We start from the raw sequence: 14476 nt of genomic DNA, 5'->3' as shown, positions 1-14476 counted from the left end.
CAGCTCTTTCATCCTTCGGACGCACCGAGCCCGTCAGCTCCCTTCCCGTGCCGTCCTTCTCATTAGCTGTGTCTTCCGCTCAACTTCCTGCGCTCTTAAGTTCTTGCACACTTAGACACAGGGATCAAATAACAAAGCAGGACCTAACTAACTTGGTTGATCACATCAAAACAATCACGGGGTCCAACACGAAGTTCCTTGGAAGTCTCCTAACTAAGGAGCAGAAGAAATCATTATCGGCAAAGCCTTGGGAGAAGATGCTCACCAGAATTTCAATGGTGGTCGTAGGAACATCCATGACTACTTAATTGAATTTTTTGATATAAATCCTGAGTGTCTCTTTAGGCCCTTGCTTGAGCGAGAAAAGGTTTAGGGGTGTCTTCTAGTAACAGCGACTTCTGGCAAAGTTATGAAGGAAAACTTTACGAAAATCCTTAAAATTGTAAATGGATTCAGGCGGAGTGCGGAAGAGTGCTCGATGGTGTGGAACTGGTGAGGGAGACGCCGGTAGGAAATGATCTAGGCCCTCCTCCATAACTCCTCATTCCCTCTGATGGGATGTCGTTGATGCAACGGGATTGAGTGGAGACAGAGTACCATCGGTAGCTACTTGTTGTTGTTGTTGTTGTTATTGTTGCTGTTACAATCATTTTTGTGCTCGGTCGTTGATGAGCAGATCCAGATCTTCTTGTATTAGGGTAATGTTGGTGAGTCGTCTAGCTTCTTCCATCTTTAATCTTTAGATTCAGGCAAAAGTTTCCATAGATGACACCAAATTTAATCTTGTTTGAAAACTGTAGAGATGACGTGCTAGGCATGGTGGCTTGATGGTTGATTGGTAGAATATTTTTTTACTCCACGGGAGAGCTTCCTTTAGATCCTTCACCTCGGAGACAATCTAACAAAATGTCGGTGACTATAAACCAGGGGGAGTCCCTAGTGAAGGCCCTCCAACGCTCAAGTCCGTACAAGTCCGGACGAGTGAATGAAGAATAGTAGAGAGCATGCATACGAGAGTTAGTTGTAAATATTCAGAGAATGTACCTCTACCCGGGAGAGGACTCTCCCTTTATGTACCATCTTACATAACTTCCACAATCCTAAGATGACAAAGTGTGTTAGAGTTTGTTAGATAAAAGGAAGTGTACAACTTAGGCAATGTGCAATAATTATCCAAGGAATCTTCCCTTTACTCACATGTATACTTCTTTTATCATTTATAGCTCATGCCCTTGCTAAGGTTGTTGAGGAAATATGTTGTTATAAATAGTTTGTTGATGGGAGACACAATAGTCTCTAAAGAAGGTTCTAGAAGAATATTTTTTGACACAGAGTTATTATTCTGACAAGTGGTTAGGATTCTCTAATCATGTTTATCAGCTGAGTATATCCCCGTCGGTCGACCGTCTCTATGCATGTCCTCACATTAAGATGCTTTGTTATGTATTGAAGGCTATGTAGAAACCTGTTTGGGAATCCATCTGGAAAGCAATATGATAACCTATGCGTTCTAGAAAAAATCCATCTAATAACCTATGCGTGTTATAAATCCATTCAAGAAGCAATATGAAGATAAACTGTAACGCCCGCCCTCCCTTCTAACCCTAAGGGATTAGGAAGCTTAGTACCCAAGTTAATCATGTTACATTGTTTCTCATGATTGGATGAGCACATGATACACTTTTATGCTTAGACATGTATGCTTGTGAGCTATACAAAAATGAGAATTTCTACAATATGTTATGAGTTCAAAAGATGCATGTTTTATGTTATGATATGTGGGTAAATTTACATGCTTTGATGATATGATATGAGCTGAAAATATGCATGCTTATGTTATGATATGTGGTTAAATTATGCATGCTTTGATGCTATGTTTAGTGATTAAAATATGCATGCTTTCATGATATGCTATGTGGTTAAATTATGCATGCTTTGATGCTATGTTTAGTGCTTAAAAATATGCATGCTTGCATGATATGCTATGTGGTTAAATCATGCATGCTTGATGATATGCTTGGTGCTTGAGATATGCATGTTTTTATGATCTATGCCTAAGTGATGCATATTGTTATGATATGATGTATGCCTAAGTGATGCATACTTTTATGGTATGATGTATGCCTAAGTGATGCATACCTTTATGATATGATGTGTGCCTAAGTGATGCATGCTTTTATGATGTATGATATGTATAAGTATGACATGTACTTTACTTTATGTGGCTTGTACCAAGGGTGGGCTCCATAAGCGCCCCGGGGTCGATGGAATAAGACTCGGGCCTCGTTAGGGATGGGCTCCTAAGTGCCCCTAGGTCGATGGAGTAAGACTCGGGCCTAGTATGTTTGCCTTGTAGGGTTCAAGACTTGCTACCTTGGACCTACATAGGTTGCGCGCAATACGTAAGTGGTACATAGCCGGGATCCCCTTTAAGTTGAGATTATGTTCAAGTATATATGTAAGAAGAAATGGTTTTAAAGATCATGAGACATACACATGTTTTCCGGATACATGTTTTTCAAAATCATATGCATATACCTTATGATGATTTATATGCCATGGTTGGATATGATTATGTTATGTTCCATGATATATTCATGTGTATGATATGTCATGACTCCTTATGATGATATGCCATGATTAGATACGATTATGTTATGCTTCATGCTATGCTTTACGCTATGATATGCCATGACTAGTTATGATTTCTTCATGTTGCATGATATGCTTAAAAGAGTATGTTACATTATGTCATGACTAGTTGAAATGATGCCATGTTGAGACATTCTTTGATTATACTATGATTTTCGATTTTAGTGAGTAGGAAAGGAACTTACTGAGCCATGAGTGCTCACAGCTTACTGTCCTTGTACCACAGATAAAGGAAAAAGCTGGATGAGCTAGAGGAGCAGCAGGAGGGGCAAGTAGATGTGTGTGGCAGTGGCTAGGCAACCAAATAAGAACCTGCTTTAAAACTTTTAAAGAACTATGCTTTGGTATCATGAATTGTAGTACCTTATGTGTGACTTGATGTTATGTTTCTACTAATTTTGATATCATGTTATTGAGGCCATGATAGTGTAGTTCGGTTTTGATGAAAAGAAAAACAAAAGAAAAGTTTTTATGAAACTAAGAAAATTATTTTAAGTCTTCCGTTGTTATTTGTACATAGAGTATCGTAGCTCCGTCCCTTAGGGTTAGCAGGGAGGGCGGGCGTTACAGGTTGGTATCAGAGCCAAAGTTTTTGCCAGCTCACTACACACACATCAAGCCTCCGACCTGCCGCTCTAAGTAAGAATGTTTATGCTTAATTTACTTGTTATATGCTTATGCTTAGTTTCATGTTATATGACCTATGCTTTATTTATTTTCTTCCTTGTTATATTGCCTATGCTTTATTTTCTTTGCTACATTGCTTATACTTTATTTCCTTATGTTATATTGTTTGTCACTCTATTCCTTATTTTTCCTTATGTTGTTTATGCTTTAGTCTCATGTTTTGCTTGCTTATGTTTGATGCTATATTCCATGTTTTTAGTTATAATTTAGATTAGGATTACATATTTGTAGGTTAGGAATAATACTAGAACAAATAGATAGAAACAAAACAGTACGTTAGATTGGCTAAAAACGATAACCACTTACACTAGTCTATTTGTTATTATTTAGATAAACATGGTTAGGACACGCAATGCCCGAACCGAGGGGACAGTGCCTCCACCAGACCTGACACAGGTAGTCGCAGACCTCCAGCGTCAGATCACAGAACAACAGCAGCTGATCACTACCTTAATGGGTCAGCAAGGCAACCCGATTACCGCACCGGTAAATCAGAATACACTACCGGTTATACCTACAGCCGCGCCAGTGCCCCCGGCAGCCCCTACTCCGATGGTCCGACAAGAGGCCTATCTGATTCAGTGGCAAAGGCTCAAGCCGGAAGCATTCTCGGGAAACTGCGAACCATGGGATGTGCAAGCCTGGCTCAAGACCGTGGAAAGCATAATGGAACTACTGGACTGGCCTGAACACTTCTGCCTTACCGGAGATGCCCGGATGTGGTGGGACCGAGTAAAAGCGAAAAGGCAAATAAACCAGATGCAGTGGACGGATTTTGAGACAGAGTTCTTAGAAGAATTCTTCCATATGCAAGTGACCAACAAGCACTATGATGAGTTCATTGAGTTCCGCCAAGGTGATCTGTCAGTTAACGAAGCCGTCAAAAAGTTCAACCGCCTAGCACGTCTGTGCCCAGAACTGAAGGGTCCGGTTAATGTTAAAGATGCTCCGACCCGAGGTAGCTCTGAACATAGCCGGCGGAGTTAATAGACCGCAGACTGCAGAGGAGCTAGTCAGCAGTGCCCTGATTACCGAGCACTACCAGAAAGCAATGAACGAGGGCAAGAACCAAGCACTGACCGGAGGACAAAAATCGCACAATACCAGAGACCGGGCGGATTACTACAACCTGCCCAAATTCCAAAATGGAAATGGGAAGAAATCTCTATGGATTTCATTTCGGGTCTTCCCAGGACGACAAACGGATATGACGCTATATGGGTGATTGTAGACATATTAACGAAGTCCGCACACTTTTTGGTGATCAAAATGACTTATTCAATTGAACAGCTAGCTCAGTTATATGTTAAGGAAATCATTCGGCTACATGGTATTCCTAAGACCATTATTTCTGATAGAGACGGTCGCTTTGTTTCACACTTTTGGGAGTGCGTTCAGAAGACCCTCGGCACGAAGTTGTTATTTAGTACAGGTTTCGACCCTCAGACCGATGGGCAAACTGAAAGAGTGAACCAAATATTAGAAGATATGTTAAGAGCTTGTGCCCTGAACTTCAAGGGAAGCTGGTGTCGATATTTATACCTGGCAGAATTTGCCTACAATAATAGTTACCAAGCTACTATTAAAATGGCACCTTACGAAGCCCTATATGGGAGGAAGTGAAGATCCCCTATATGCTGGTATGAAAGTGGTGAAAAGAAGGAAATGGGGTTCCGAACGGAACTTATTGATGACACCACCCGAGCTATACAGAAGATCCACCAACGAATAGAAACTGCTCAGAGTCGGCAGAAGAATTATGCCGATAAACGGCGCAGGCCGCTAGAATTCAACATCGGAGATTTGGTATTCCTTAAGGTATCCCCCATGAAAGGGATAATGAGGTTCGGAAAGAGGAGCAAGTTAAGCCCACGATACGTAGGACCGTACCGGATTTTAGAAAGAGTGGGCCAAGTCGCATACAGACTAGAACTACCTCCAGACATGACAGCTATTCACAATGTGTTCCATGTATCGATGCTCAAGAAGTGTACTCCCAGCACAGATCAAGTAATTGAGCCACAGTCGGTACAGGTTCAGGAGGACCTAAGTTACGAAAGTAGACCTATTCAGATCTTGGACTGAGAAGTCAAGAGGTTAAGGAACAAAGAAATACCCTTAGTAAAGGTTCTATGGCGGAATCAACGATTTGAAGAAACCACCTTGGAACGCGAGGACGATATGAAACAAAAGTACCCAGAGCTATTTTAAAGTTCGAGGACGAACTTTTTATGAGGTACGGGGTACTGTAACACCCACTAAGCTTTTAAGATAAAATAAGAGAATGATGAATTTGCCTTAGAAAAATATTAGTAGAATGTTGAATCAAAAAGAAATAAAAAGAAATAAAAATAGGGAGTTGTCAAGGATTGAACCTTGAACCTCTCATGATGTAAATGATAGGATTAATGGGTAATAACCAGTTGGGATAGGAATAATATATTGATAGCAAAGGAGGGAAACTCATGATAAGGATGAGAGTAAAAGCTAGCCAAAAGAAAACAAGAAAAGAGCAAGAGAAAGGTAACTTGCCTTCCTTCTTTTCTCTCCCTCTTCTTCATCTTTTGCCGTGACTTAAAAAGGAGAATTAAGGGGATTCATTCCCCCTTGTTTCATCATGAATGATGAGAACAAAATAAATAAAATAAAAAGGAAATGAAAAAAAAGGGCTAAGGGAGAAGGAAAGCAAAAACCGATTTTGCTACCTCTTCCCCCTTAACATAAAAGAGAGTATGTAAAGAGGAGATTTTATTTTTCTCTCATTTCTCTCATTCTCTCCTCTCCATCACCGAGAACCTCAGCCCCCTCTCCTCCATTTTCGGCCTCCAAAAACAAAGTTCCTCCTAGGATACAAAGGAGGGCTACCAAAGGAAATCAAAGGAGGAGAACAAGAAGAAGAGACCTCTTCTTCCATCACCATACTTTAGAACCACAAGCGAAAAGGATGTAAGCTTCCCCTCACCTGTGGTACAAGGGATTTTAATGTGTTTTTGGATTTTATGAGGATTTTAAAACCTAGAAACAAAGTTGTGAAAACTCGGCCAAAGAAAGGACTTGTTGATCCTAGGAATGTTTAATATAAGCTTTGATTCATGATAATTTTTCTATGCTTTGTAAGAAGGTTTTCTCTCATATTTTTATATATATGTGATGTTGGATTAGGGATGTATCTAACCCTAGAGTTTCGGCCAAAAAGGTTTTGTAAAGGCTAGGGAATTTAATTGTTTACCTAACTTGCACAAAACCCTCTAAATAAATGGTTAAGGATCCATTATCGTTTTCATACTTAAAGGTTACTTGGAACCAAAAGTATCCCACTCACAAGTTTCGGCCAAGGAAGGGTTTAGGGTTAGGAAGACTTGGATTTAAACTTACCATGTTTATATGATAGAATATAGAGTTTCTTAAAGAGTTGCATGCTTGTATGTTGATAGAAACTCATGAACATCACTTTTAATGTTTCGGCCATGGTAAGGTGGATGCTTTAGAATAGCTTAAACAGATTTTTAACACGCTCAAAACCTCCATGACAATAATATATGAAAGTTGTTTGATGCTCCCATGCTTAATTAGAGTATAGGAAAATTGGTTGCATGATATATGTTAATTAAGACCACAAGGGTCCTAACTTGTTTGTGAACCAAACTTGTATGTATAGTTTCTTTGATATTTTTGCCATAAAACTTGGTTAGGTTTTCCATACTTTAGGCCACCTAAAACCTAGTTTAAAGACTTGGAAGGTTTCGACCAAACATATGCTATGAGATAAAGAAAGGAAAAACCTAGGAAACCTAAGACAGAACTTGAATGTATGCTTATATTGCTTGACTTTTATACATGTTATGAAATGTGTTATGACTTTCTATGCTTTTATGCCATTTGAACAAATTCCATGCTTGTTGAGGTTCGGCCATGTAGGGTTTAAAGACCTAGAAACCTTAAAATTTAGACCTCATGAGTTCAAGATGCGTATTATGAAATTGGGATAACATGTTGTTTGTGTTCACATGCTTATATATTTAACTATGATTCAAATGGACACCTTTAAGTCTCGGCCAAGAAGGGAATACATACTTTAGAAGCCCTAGAACTTACATTGAATATGCTCATGTCACTCTCCATGAAATATGAAATGTAGAAAGCTAAAATTTACATGCTATATGTTGTTAGTGACCTAAATTGATGCTAAGGGAAGTTTCGGCCATGACCACTTGTATGAGGCCACTTATGAATTTATACATGATGTTAGAGTAAGTTCACATGCTTGTATGCTTGCTTGAAAACCTAAATGAGTACTTGTAAATTTCGGCCATGACATAATTTTAAGGGCTTAAAGAATTTAGGAACTAACTTAATTGTGCTTACCATATTCCTTGAAATGAATGCTATAAATATGGTTAAGGTTTCCATGCTTTATGTCATTTAGAACCTTGTTTCACACTTGTTAAGGTTCGGCCAAATGAGGTTTAAGGACTTGGAGAACTTGGAGTCCAAGTAAATCTTGTTTATAACACTTCCTATGAGAATGATATGTGGATGAACAAGGTTCTACATGCTTGGATGTTGTTTAAAACCTAGATTGGCACCTAAGAGGGTTTCGGCCAAGATAAGAACCTAAGGGATTAGGAAGCTTAGTACCCAAGTTAATCATGTTACATTGTTTCTCATGATTGGATGAGCACATGATACACTTTTATGCTTAGACATGTATGCTTGTGAGCTATAAAAAAATGAGAATTTCTACAATATGTTATGAGTTCAAAAGATGCATGTTTTATGTTATGATATGTGGGTAAATTTTACATGCTTTGATGATATGATATGAGCTGAAAATATGCATGCTTATGTTATGATATGTGGTTAAATTATGCATACTTTGATGCTATGTTTAGTGATTAAAATATGCATGCTTTCATGATATGCTATGTGGTTAAATTATGCATGCTTTGATGCTATGTTTAGTGCTTAAAAATATGTATGCTTGCATGATATGATATGTGGTTAAATCATGCATGCTTGATGATATGCTTGGTGCTTGAGATATGCATGTTTTTATGATCTATGCCTAAGTGATGCATATTGTTATGATATAATGTATGCCTAAGTGATGCATACTTTTATGGTATGATGTATGCCTAAGTGATGCATACCTTTATGACATGATGTATGCCTAAGTGATGCATACCTTTATGATATGATGTATGCCTAAGTGATGCATACTTTTATGACATGATGTATGCCTAAGTGATGCATACCTTTATGATATGATGTATGCCTAAGTGATGCATACTTTTATGACATGATGTATGCCTAAGTGATGCATACTTTTATGATATGATGTGTGCCTAAGTGATGCATGCTTTTATGATGTATGATATGTATAAGTATGACATGTACTTTACTTTATGTGGCTTGTACCAAGGGTGGGCTCCATAAGCGCCCCGGGGTCGATGGAATAAGACTCGGGCCTCGTTAGGGATGGGCTCCTAAGTGCCCCTAGGTCGATGGAGTAAGACTCGGGCCTAGTATGTTTGCCTGTAGGGTTCAAGACTTGCTACCTTGGACCTACATAGGTTGTGCGCAATACGTAAGTGGTACATAGCCGGGATCCCCTTTAAGTTGAGATTATGTTCAAGTATATATGTACGAAGAAATGGTTTTAAAGATCATGAGACATACACATGTTTTCCGGATACATGTTTTTCAAAATCATATGCATATACCTTATGATGATTTATATGCCATGGTTGGATATGATTATGTTATGTTCCATGATATATTCATGTGTATGATATGCCATGACTCCTTATGATGATATGCCATGATTAGATACGATTATGTTATGCTTCATGCTATGCTTTACGCTATGATATGCCATGACTAATTATGATTTCTTCATGTTGCATGATATGCTTAAAAGAGTATGTTACATTATGTCATGACTAGTTGAAATGATGTCATGTTGAGACATTCTTTGATTATACTATGATTTTCGGTTTTAGTGAGTAGGAAAGGAACTTACTGAGCCATGAGTGCTCACAGCTTACTGTCCTTGTACCACAGATAAAGGAAAAAGCTGGATGAGCTAGAGGAGCAGCAGGAGGGACAAGGAGATGTGTGTGGCAGTGGCTAGGCAACCAAATAAGAACCTGCTTTAAAAACTTTTAAAGAACTATGCTTTGGTATCATGAATTGTAGTACCTTATGTGTGACTTGATGTTATGTTTCTACTAATTTTGATATCATGTTATTGAGGCCATGATAGTGTAGTTCGGTTTTGATGAAAAGAAAAACAAAAGAAAAGTTTTTATGAAACTAAGAAAATTATTTTAAGTCTTCCGCTGTTATTTGTACATAGAGTATCGTAGCCCCGTCCCTTAAGGTTAGCAGGGAGGGCGAGAGTTACATAAACATCTTAGGCCCAATCAGTCTTTTGTCTGGTTGAGCATGTAATGGGCTTATGAAGAGATAAAACTATGTTCTGAGAGGTTTGGTCAGTATTTTAAGTAAAGCAGTCAATTTGGGCCAAACAATTTAAGCGGGTTGGGTTGGAATTTTATCAATCCAATCATGTCGCGAGCCGACCAGCATAAGCTAAGTTTTTTTTTCAATTTATTATATTTCTTTGTTATAATTTTAAAATAAAAATAATACTTTTCATCCAACATAAGTAATTGTTTGTGTTCATTTATATTTAAAATACATATTTATAGATACATTTGATTGATGAAATATTCCGAAGTAAAACGTCAAAGATATGAAATATATTTTTTTTATTTTTTTGTTAAAAAATTGATGGACCCCCAGGTTGGCCCATTAATCTGTAATCCACCTTGGATTGGGTTTGGTTAGAAATTTTCCAACCTGCCAAGTTGACGGATCGGCTTGCCCCGCCCCGCCAAATGGTTGACCTGCCACGGGCCGACCCGCCACGGGTTGACTCGTCTGACAACTCTAATTTTGAGCCAAAGTGCCTTAGGCCCAGTCTTTGCCCAGCCGACATATAGTAATTTGTAAGTAAAGTGCACTCAGCATTCTGACTAGATTTATAAAGCTATCTTACACTTAGGCGTAGAAGAGACGGGTATGAAGTCATATAAACCCGTTCGGTACTATTATTAAATGGATACCTATAGGATTGACCAGTGATCAGGTCGACCGGGCATATATAGAGAGGCTCATACAGAGTAAGGATTTTGACCCTCCCTTTGACTAGGCCTATGGCTGATCAAATATTAGGTGGGTCAATCATTCCGGTCGGCTTGTAAGGACGGTCGTCCTTAAACTCAATCAACTATTGAGTGACTGGGTACGTTGTCTCTTTAGTTTAAGGATAAAGCACTAAACCCTTTATGTTCGACCGACTTAAGGATCGGTCAGCATTTTTTCGCACGGCTTGGATTCCATCCAGGTCGATTCGACGAGCCTTAGTGCTGGGCACCCAATCAGAGCCAGATGGAGAGATGCCCTCCTCCATTGACTTTGACTATCATATCACCTTGACTTTGACCATCATGTCATCTATTGGATCCACTCGTTATAACCCGTATCAAGTATATTTTAATTTGAATAAAATATGATAGACTCTAAAATTATAGGGTTAAGTCTAATCTGAATTAGACTAATTGAGTTAGACTTATATGAATCCAACCATTGGATTTTTGGATTGAGTCTAATCCGTATTAGATTCTTTAGATTAGATTCAACCACTAAAGAGGATTAGATTCATTAGGATTAATGTCCATTAAATAGATTAATGGAGCATTAATGAGAGGAGGGTTAAAGGACAAAAACCTTGGTATTCATTGGATGAATATAAAAGGTTTTAGGCATTGTATTTTAGTTAGGATTACTGAATCTTCTTCTTCTTCCTCTTCTTCTTCCCTTGGGTGAACACCCTCTTGTTGCTAGCACAAAAAGGTTGTTCTTCTCTGAATATGAGTTCACACGACGAATGTGGAATGTGTTCATGTGGATACCAAAGAGGCGTGACCGCTCTGATCGTGCTGAGATCCGATGAATCAAAGTTGCTGCTAGAATTGTACCGTTTACTCAACAAAGATAACTATTCTATCTTGATAGAGTAGAATAACGTGTATATTGTATTCGCATGGATCTCTAAATGTATCGTTTTTTCACTGCACATGTTATTATTTTTCACATAAGATCCCTACACATTTCCCAATTAATTGGGATTGGAGGGCATTTCCCCAATCGATTGGGGCTAGTTCCTTCACGATTCTTTTACGATAAATTCATTCTCAATCGATTGATGATGCCGGAATCAATTGCCTAATTAATTCTGGATTGAAAACTTTAGTTATTTTAGTCGAAAATAGAATTAACTGATGTTTTATCAGTTCTATCGGTTCAATTTTTTTGAAAAGTTCGATCGGTTAGTTCAAAATAAGTTCGGTTTGTTCGGTAATTAGTTTAATCGGTTCGGTCGATTTGATTTTAATTGATTGCTTAACTCTATGTAACCATTAGAGTATTTGAGATGGACTATGTAAGTGTAACAAATAGAATGGTTTTTTTAGGAGATTGGTTGATTGGTAATGGAGAAATTAACTAATGATTAAGATCATCCACATTGTTATTTGGTATTAATATATTGATATTATAATATCCAAATAGAACAGTTATAAATCAATATGGATGGATGTTATACACCTACACATGAACTCCATTTAAAAATTTAATTTTTTTAAATGCGGTTAATGAACAGATTTTATATAAAAAAAATTAAAATAAAAAAATAAATTTTGGATATAAAGAATAAAGATGAATAAATAAATAGTAAGATCCATAATTAACCAATGTTAATGTTAAAATGAATATAAATGTATTAATATAATGGATATACAGATGATATATATTAACGTTTAAATGCTCTAAGTTGATTAATGAAATAAGAATCTAGATCGAGTAGATTAGAAAGTGAGCATTTTGGAAGTGGGTCTAGAAGTCAAGAACTAGGCGATGGCTGGGAGCCTGGGAGCTAGTTGTAGACTAATTAATACTTTTATCGATTTTATTTACTTTTGAAGTGACCTTTTATTAATTTGATCATGATTTGATAGCACAATTTTCCATAGACATCCATAATGTCTATATGTATTTAGCTAATTGATTACATACAAATTATATATGATTTAAACGATGGTCGTCTTATTGTATCCGCCGGCGAAGTCAGCATCGTCGGCCACCTCATTCTCACCGGACAACTCCTCCAGCGATTTCCCCTTCGACTCTGGCACCAGGAACGTGAAGAGAAATCCCAGGAAGCAACAGATGGAAAGCACGAAAAGTGAGTTCCTGACGCCGATCCCTGGCGGGTACCCGCGATCGGTCAAGGCCCTATTCGTGTTCTGCGCTGCGTAGAGGAAGCCGAAGGATCCCACGATGGCCCCGGCCTTCCCTGCTGCAGCTGAGATACCGTGGCACGTTGACCTCAACCGGGCAGGGAAGATCTCCGCCGGCACGATGAAGGTGGTGGCGTTGGGTCCGAAGTTGGCAAAGAAGAAGGTGAAGCCGTACATGACGACGAAGCCGATGTGGTTCCCGGGCGTGGTCCAGTGGTGGTAGGGAATGGCGAGGCCGAGCATGAAGACAGTCATCATGAAGAACCCCATCAGCTGGATCGCGAACCGCCCCATCTTATCGATGAAGGCGACGGTGAACCAGTAGCCCGGAACGGTGCCACAGAGCGCGACAAGCGTCTGCGCGCGAGCAATGCGGTACACTTCCTCCAGCGCGTTCATCGTCCTCGCCTTGGGGAGCCAACCGATGGCGCTGAAGATGTCCTTCTGGAACAGGTTCTGACTGTAGAAGGCGATGTCGAGGAGGAACCAGGTGGTGGTGGTGGCCAGAAGGTGCATCCCGTGCCGGCGGGCGAACGCCCGCGAAAGCAACCCAAAGGAATTGGTTTCTTGCGTAACTATTTCTTCCACTTTGTCTTGTTCCGCGACGATGTCGACTTGAAGAACCTTGGACATGTCGGCGGCAGCTTGCTTAGCATTCTTGGCAACCAGAGCGGTGTACCGGGCGGTCTCCGGCATCTTCATCCGCCAATAGTAGGTTAGAAGGGCGGGGATAGCACCGAACATCAAGATGATCCTCCACACAAAGTCGGCCTCAGGGACTGTGGAGCCGACAGCGTCAACTTGATAAGCGGGTGCGTGGAAGCGGTTTTTGAAGGCCGTGGAGACGATGATGGCAACGATACCTCCTGTCAAATTCCCAAAGCCCTGCATCGCGAAGACCGCGGCTATGAAGGCGCCGCGGGTTCTCTTATTCGCGTACTCAGACATGATGGTTGCCGAGAGCGGGTAATCGCCACCTATGCCGAAGCCGAGCCAGAAGCGGAAGAAACAGAGAGTCGCCATGACGCCCTTGGCGGTTTTTCCGAAGGAGAGGCCGGAGGCGAGGGAGCAGATCACCATGAGCATTAGGGTCATGCCGTAAACTCGCTTCCGGCCCATCTTGTCTCCGAGCCAGCCGAAGAAGAGCTGGCCCGCGAGGGTGCCGCAGAAGGCGACGCCGTTGACGGCGGCGGAGACGTTGGGCGGGAGCGTGCCGGGGGCGTCGGAGTTGGGAACGTAGTAGTAGATGCGACCCAGCAGCTTGGTCACGAGGGAGATGCAGAAGAGGTCGTAGGCGTCGGTGAAGAAGCCCATGCCGGCGATCACGATCGCCGTGAAGTGGTACCACTGCGTCTTCGCTCCATCCAGCGCGTTCAGCACTTGGAGTTGTCCTCTCGCCATTGATGATTTACTCTTCGATTCCTCCCCTGTTTCAGTCACAAGAACATTGATACGTTTAAATAAACGGCGCATCGAATTCCATATTATTTGAAAACTGTTGCGTCAATGAGTAAATGTGATTTCATTTAGTCAACTAAGTCTGCTGGCTTGTTTTTCTTTGCGTATGTCTTTTTGGATGGGTGTAATGATTAATGTATGAAGTGTTATTATTATGAGATTTGAAATGTAAATTTTGATAAAGTAGAGATAAATATTTTTTTATATGATAATTATTATTTCAAAAATTTGTAGTCATATGTGATTTATTTTCTTTATGTTAGTCCTGAGATGAATTGACGTTGAAAACGAACGTATTCGTTTTGTTTTTCCTT

General features: G+C 39.9%; 1 protein-coding gene across 1 annotated transcript; it reads right to left on the bottom strand.

The window, feature by feature from the left end:
- Positions 1-12376: 12376 nt before the first annotated feature.
- On the bottom strand, positions 12377-14204 carry LOC121969974 (probable inorganic phosphate transporter 1-4). Its single transcript, XM_042520322.1, has one exon. It carries the CDS (start codon positions 14175-14177, stop codon positions 12495-12497), a length of 1683 nt encoding a protein of 560 aa, XP_042376256.1. The 5' UTR covers positions 14178-14204; the 3' UTR covers positions 12377-12494.
- Positions 14205-14476: the final 272 nt, after the last annotated feature.

This window comes from Zingiber officinale, chromosome 4A, assembly GCF_018446385.1.
Source record: "Zingiber officinale cultivar Zhangliang chromosome 4A, Zo_v1.1, whole genome shotgun sequence".
Classification (NCBI taxonomy): Eukaryota; Viridiplantae; Streptophyta; class Magnoliopsida; order Zingiberales; family Zingiberaceae; genus Zingiber; species Zingiber officinale.
Note: the sequence above shows the minus strand (reverse complement) of the source record. Positions and strands in the feature narration are given on the sequence as shown.

Bases quoted from the DNA above. Each gene is read 5' to 3' on its own strand.
- LOC121969974 (XM_042520322.1), bottom strand. From the start codon at position 14,177: ATGCGCCGTTTATTTAAACGTATCAATGTTCTTGTGACTGAAACAGGG.